The following is a 7,070-nucleotide window of genomic DNA, read 5'->3' on the forward strand; positions in this document are numbered from 1 at the left end:
TCCATCCTTGAGTTCCTACCAGGCGTGTCACTTAGCGTCCTCCTTCCCTAGCAGAAACTGCAGGGCAAAGTCAGATCGGCTAGCCTAAGCGACTTCCTGGCGGCGTTTCAAGGACTGAGGAAAAGTCCTTTAAGGAAAGTTTTACCTCTGTTATAACATAGAATTGTCAGTTTGATAAAATATGTTCAGAGGTAGGGAGGCTGTTGAAGTAGCCTCTAAACAGTTTGATTACATTGACCTAGTCACTCCAAAATATTATAATGAGATTTAGGAGGTCCTGTTTAAGTCGGTATGACTGGCTTAAACTATACAGACACTAATGGCTGGAGTACAGCTATTGGTGGCTTCCTAATACTAATAAAGTACTTTTGACTCCTCTCCCTACTTCTTCTCGACCTGTCATACGAGTTATAAGAACATGCCCATTGTGATTATTTCGTGATATCTGTTATTACCAGTAATTTTTTAATAATTTAAACATTTTAAATTTCTGCAAGAAACAACTGATACTAGAATCAGATTGTCTAGGTTGACTTGCGATGGGCTGGGTGGATGTCTTCCGTCGTGGGCGCGCGGCGGTGCCCAGCCACAGCTGGTCTGTCTACGGGCCAAAGGCGAGGCTGCGCAACATACATCCCATAGAGATGTTGCACGTGATCAAGTTCCCGCACCTGAACCTGGTGCAGACCCGTGCGTCCAATTCTTCCCTACATGAATATAACTTGATGTATTCGTGCTGCGACTGATGCTCTACGCAGATGTGCGTCCGTCTAAACTTCAGAGGGAGGTGAGAAACAGAGCGATAAATGATGTCTATCGGACTTTCCTTTTAACTGCTGCGACTGCGTTCCATTGGGCGTTGCAGTTGATACGGTGGGGTGCTGTGCTGGGCATCACGTCGGCCACGTTCCAGTTCCTCACCAACTTGCACATCGTCCCCATAACTGGACGCACACAAGTCGTGGTGCTTTCCCGGGAGGAAGAATGTGTACGTCAGCATTAGAGTTGTGCTGTGGGAAAGTTGTTGGTCTCAATAGAAGGTTGTTGGTTGTTGTAGGAACTTGGGAACAAAACAGCGCTGGAAGAGTTGGCAGGGGCAAAAACTATCGACGACGGGCCGCAGTTACAGATGTGCATTGATGTAGCAACGTAAGTATTTCATTGTGCTCATTGCAAGCTGTATGTACGTCAAAAGATTTGAGAAACTTTTTATTTTCATTACCTCTAGGCGCCTCGTGTCAGTGTCGGAGCATCTATTCCCTCGCGAATACGACTGGCGAGTCTGGCTGGTGGACAATCCGTCCTCCGCCAATGCGTGCTGCGCTCCCGGGGGGAAGATCATCGTACAGACGGGGATACTGGACCTCATCGACCTTGCGGTACAGAAGGGTATTTGTCATAGCAAGCATGACGCGCTTGCGGTCGTGATGGCGCATGAAATCGGCCACGCGCTGGCGAGACACACGGCCGAGTCGATGAGCATGTTGCCGTTGATGTATCTGCAGTTCATTCTCGGCATGGAGAGCCCGCTGCTCAAGTACATTTTCCAATTCGGTACGCACCTACAGTACCAAGGCGGCGCCGTGTATCGCATCCTCGTTGTGGTGCCGTGGTTGAACCAGACTAATCGCGTGCGTTGCACTTGTAGCCTTCAACTTGCCCTTCAGTCGGTCGCAAGAGGCCGAAGCAGACCACATTGGCATCATGCTACTTGCTAGCGCGTGCTACGATCCGTCGGAGGCCCCGCGGCTGTGGAAGGCGTTCACGGCTTTCTATGCGGATCCGGAGGCAGGTGAGGACGAGCTGGACATGGATTTTGATTGGATATCGACGCACCCTTCCAACCGCAAGCGCGAACGAGCGCTGGACGGGCTCGTGGAGGCCGCGTTGGAGGTGCAGCGGCGCAGTAGCTGGTGCGCCTTCCTCCAGAAGAAGGTGTTGGAGTTTGTGGGTGCTAACACAGAGGCCGAGCTGCTGCACCACATCCGCGCTGCCATGACGCAGGCCCAAGCAGAAGAAGCCCACGCCAACAGCACTGCAGCGCTGCGTCCGCGACGTCGAAATACTATTGGTGCCATTCACGCCCTGGAGAGTCAAGAGATGCTAAAGATCATCCTTGACGACGCAGCAATGGCGGATGGAGAGAAGCAGCAAGTGGCAGCAGCCAGCGCATAGCACCTAATCAAGCATACATTCATTTACACTCGTGTCTGGACCACATCTTGTACTACGTAGTTTTAATACTTACTACTACGTAGTAATACATAGTCAATCAGCATCGGGGAGATCTCAAACACGAGACGAGGCCTCCTTTTACCGCGTCCGGTTAGGATTACAGGCTCGCTTCGTGTGCCGCTCGAAGCTCGCAGCTCGCTCGGATTCAACTTGCGCCTTGAACTGTTCAAGGCGCTCTGCAAAGCATCAGAAAGCAGCAGGTGACGCTACATGGAATTCGCTGGCTCGATTGAGCTTGTCACAGCTTTTCTTTTTGGTAGTTGAAGACTTCTTGAAGTCGAGCAGCGAACTCGCAACATGAATGCGTACATGTAGTAGAGCATCACGTACAGTACCGGAATGTTGGCACCTGCAACTCGCTATCGCAGGCCACGTACGTGGCGGGTCTGGCAACAAATTCTACTTCTCCACTGACGTGGCAACGGTTTCGACTGTCCTAGCAAATACTACATGTAGTAAATGTCGCTGCAGGCGCACACCGAAGCCAGCATCTCTTATATTATTCGGTTCAATTATTGTACGCATGGAATCGTCGACGCCTTGGTAGGGTCTTAGACCGGGGTCTTCCGTAGTGCGCTATCAACTTCTCTCGAGACGAAAACAAGCTACACAGCGGAAAAAGAAGGTCTTGTCGGGGGGAATCTACAATCCTGCTTCGCAGGGCGAAAGCCGGGTCCTTGTGGGAGCTGCTGAGGAGCTGCGCTGCTCGCTTACATACTTGCTTTCGTTTATATAGTGGAAATGCGGGAGCTCGCGCGTGTGGGTTGTTGGTAGTTGTGCAGTGTGCTGGCATACTTCCGCTAGCACACCGAGTCCATAGCAGCGAACTGCTCTGAGAGCGTGCGGTTAAGAGAACAGCGCGAGACCGGGTGATCTAGATCCACGTCGTCGTCTTGCAGATCTTGGCTGTTGTTGCTCTTGGGACTGATTTCCTCCTCCATCTCGGGGGTCAGCTCACAGAAATACTTGCCGTTGCGCACGTTAAGAAAGTCCATAAAAATCTGCACAACACCGCGGTGCGTGCTGCACTGCTCGATGGCAACAGGCTCAGCTTCGCGTAGCTTGGTCAGTACGCTGCCCAGGAACTCATCGAGCGAGTTCTCGTCACATACGCGCCCTGGGCTCAAGGTGCTGCAGGCGGCGCAAATCTCGCAACGGTCGCTCTTAGCGCGGCACATGGCCCCCACGAGGCGAAACATATCGAGCACGCTCTTAAAGTCCTCCTTGCTCTTGTAGACCGACGTGCTCTTGCCCTTGCAGAACACCTTGACCTCAAACATCTTAGTGCCGCCCAGTGCGTGCGCCTCCAGCACAGTTGCGCTCAGCGTGCAGACTCCGTCCTTCATTGCGATGGTGGTGGTGGTGGCTACAGCAGGGATTCGACGACGACGCGGACTTTTGGCAAATGGAGGCAACAGCGGCAACTGGAGCTGCTCACGAAACGAAGGGCGGCCAGCGCGCCGCGCTCTCTTGCCTCGCCCATCGCTTGTACCAAGGGCCTAGTAGATCACTTGAGCTTAGTAAGGCGGACTCGATTTCACTATGCACCGTATGCTTGACATTTTCCACCAATCAACGTACAACAATGCAGACGATACATTCGCGCCTCGTTTTTGACACCTGCTCTGGCTATACTCCTGTAAAGAAGCTCGATCCAGCGCCAACTTTGCCGAACCAAATTGGTATCGACGTATTAATAGAGCCAACCGGGTTATTAATTCAGCTCGTGCTGTTAAGCCAGAAGGCATCCACACAATTGCTGTGGCGGTGGTGGAATATTTAAATTATCGTTTACTTAGTACGCCAAGAAATAGAAAACAATACAAAAGATGCGATGCAGCGCCATTCCTTCAATAGCGGTACCGCGAACCGCCGTTGGGTCAACTATCTTTTTGGAATTCATAGCACAGTTGTTGATCATTCTGCATACTGACGGCATTGCCGAGCTATACAATTACATGTATGGACCATACGATGGCATGCAACGAGAATCATTCATCTTCGGCGGGGGTGGCAATGTCGACGAAAATATCGTCCCCATCTGTGTGAGGCATCCAGAGCGCGGCTGCACCAGAGCCGCGTTTCCCGATTGCAGATGATGGACCGGCCCGCGATCCGCGAACTGCCCGGAGTGTTCCGCTGCGGCAAATCAGCTGTGTACAGGTACACCACCCGCTAAACAGTGCTTATTTTTCTGTACCGTACAATACATTTATAAAATTAAATGTTAAGAACATGGGCTTCACTATTAACAGTGATCGCGAGCCGGTAATTACAGTGATTGCGCGTGAGCTAAAGCAGATTGTACTGACAAATAATGTACTAAAATAAGTGGGCCTCGTACTCACGTGTCGGTCAAGACCTTTTTGTGGGAGACCTGCGTGAGCTTCCATTTTGGTAAGGAGTATATTAGTGGCTGTCACGGCTCAAATGTTTTGCAAGTTTCAACAGCCAATAGAATTCCTGCATGGCAATGCCAATGGCGTGATGAGGTTGTGCGAATAGCTTGATGAGGCACTGCATTGTCACATTTCGAGTAAGTGCGACTCTATATCAGAAAATAAATATGTGCGCGCGAAACTTAGAAGCGCTCACCTTGTGCAATTGCAGTTGACGAAAGCGCATTTAGTCGTCGCAGCCGTTGGTTGCTTCCCTACCGCTATTGCACAGAATCCGTAGCTCCATATCCAATAGTATCGGACCGATACAAGTAGATGTTACCCTTCAGTGCAATCTTTACTAAAGATTCTTAAGCGGACGCAGGTGGTACTGAGCCGACGAAGACACTTGACGTTGCAGCCTAGCTTGCGTTTCCGCCGGCACGTCGGCTCAAGTCTTGAAGTAACAGCACCAAGCAGCACTGGTTGCTTACTAGGGGAGCAGCAAAGATAACACGTCACGGCTGCTCTACATGAATTCGAGTCCATTTGGATGGAGCACCGCATTAATATAATAGCTCAGGGTTGCCAGCCGACAATCTTCTGTGGCTGTGAAGACAGCCTCGGGTCATAAGCCACAAATATTCATTCACCTGCGAAACTACAGGTACTTCACGAAGTACGTGTTTTACTTTTCTAAATCCACGCCAATATTTTCAAAACAGACAATCCTCTTTGTAGTCATACCGTCTTTATATCACTTTCCGAAGGAAACACTATCCCGAGTTGTACTGGGTACCCTCGCCTTGATGTTTTGCTTGTTAATATATTGGCTTTCAATGGATTGTGCCCCGGCTTCAAATGCTGCACAGCGTGAGTGTGCGCCAAACCCTTACATGGAGCGTGGAGTTCTGGAACTCGTTATTCCCACACCAATCTTTTTGAAATACTGGAAGCACACGGGTCTTCAGAGCTGTCATAGTTGTGGATATGAAAGTCCTGAAGTCGCCGATGAGCTTGCCGTTCTTGCACACAAAGACCTGATGTCCATCGAAGAGCTGCTATATATAAGCCTTACAAAAGAGAACGTAGTCGTAGATGAATGGGTCGCAAGCAGGGCCGGAAGAACCAAAAGTGGTACTGGATTTTTTCGGGCGTAGCTCACTAAGCGAGCAATGTCTTTAGTTAAGGGAATCTAGTCATTGATGTTAAGTACGATCTGGAAGCTTGAAATACTTTTTAACTTGGGCTGAGCTCCAACATCCTTAACTAGAGGTTATCACTATTTGGGATAGAGGTCTGTCTTTACTGTAGACTCTACAGTGTAGTGCTTCAACGTAGGCAAGATCGCACTTCAAGTTTCAAGTTTCCATAAAGATTTGGTCGTGAAAAAAAGCATTTACAGCATAAATTTAATACTCCAAAGTACTTTACCGGAAATTACAATTCTTGAAAGATTGTTTAGATTAGCGGGTGCGTGAGCGCAAACGAGATCTAACAATTGCCAGTCCAGCACGAGCAAAATGAAAAGGGTGCAAAACTGCGTTTTCTAACATTCGTGTCTGGATAGATACTGTTCATGCATGTACCGGTACAATTTATTTTATATTAATAAGGTAATACTTCTGGAGCATTGCGCTGGTTATCTTCCGATCTGAAGTCCCTGACCTATCCAAACAATTGATCGACTTGCTTGCACGATTTAACAGCACCGTTGGATGTTTCTGGTGAATTGTTTGCTCGTGCGAGTCCCCGTCACAGTAAGGAAAGATGTGGAAGCTTACAGTCTGGAATGTTTTGAGAACATGAGCTATAATAAGGTGAATTCGAGTGGGAAATTTATTGTCTCTACCGTGTCAATTGCGTATGCATACCCAAGCAGATACTGCATCGGCTCGACTACTATTACAGTACCGTAATGAAGATGTTCCTTGTTGCTAAAGGCAAGAGCAGCACGCTGTACATATATTTTAGGCAGACGTTCCTCTTCGAATGCTGAATGAATTCTTCACGAGAGTACACAAAACATATTTGTCGTTTCGATCTATATAAACTCTGGCAAAAAAACGAAATATAATATTTTATGATTTTTCAAAGAGTTTTATTGCAAAAAACACTCTGATGCTCGACTGAGAACAGCATGTGCTTAGGCATACCCTGAAGAGCTCGATGAACAAACAAAGCGAACGCTTCATCCGTCAGTTGACGTTCAGCTCGGCTGCATATTGGGGTATTTCTTGTTAGCTTTCAGTTTCTCCACAATCGACAGGTGCTGTCGCCGTAGCTGCATTCAAGTGTTTCTTGGGATCGTGGTCACGAGCCTGGGGAACGATGCAAGGTGGATGCTCATGTTGGAAGCGTAGCAGATGTTGTCACGTTACAGTGCTTGCATTTTGCCTGTTTGATGTTGTTGTTATCGGCGGGGTCGTCAAAATGACCTTAAAGCGGCCCTCATTT

The 7,070-nt window shown here is 48.8% G+C and overlaps 2 protein-coding genes across 2 annotated transcripts; one reads left to right on the forward strand and one right to left on the reverse strand.

Annotated features, from left to right (window-relative positions):
• Positions 1-539: 539 nt before the first annotated feature.
• PITG_02177 (metalloprotease family M48X, putative) lies at positions 540-2,175 on the forward strand (the record flags this gene model as incomplete). Its single annotated transcript, XM_002907092.1, has 6 exons — positions 540-690; positions 759-787; positions 866-988; positions 1,058-1,149; positions 1,229-1,554; positions 1,649-2,175. The coding sequence occupies 6 exons, from the start codon at positions 540-542 to the stop codon at positions 2,173-2,175; spliced, it is 1,248 nt and encodes a 415-aa protein (XP_002907138.1).
• A 530-nt stretch (positions 2,176-2,705) lies between these two features.
• Positions 2,706-4,174, reverse strand: PITG_02178 (uncharacterized protein; the record flags this gene model as incomplete). The annotated part of the gene is made up of 2 exons (XM_002907093.1): positions 2,706-3,734; positions 4,166-4,174. 2 exons carry the CDS (start codon positions 4,172-4,174, stop codon positions 3,036-3,038), a joined length of 708 nt encoding a protein of 235 aa, XP_002907139.1.
• Between the last annotated feature and the right edge of the window lie 2,896 nt (positions 4,175-7,070).

The sequence above is a fragment of the Phytophthora infestans genome, genomic scaffold (genome assembly GCF_000142945.1).
Source record: "Phytophthora infestans T30-4 supercont1.3 genomic scaffold, whole genome shotgun sequence".
NCBI classification, from domain to species: domain Eukaryota; phylum Oomycota; class Peronosporomycetes; order Peronosporales; family Peronosporaceae; genus Phytophthora; species Phytophthora infestans.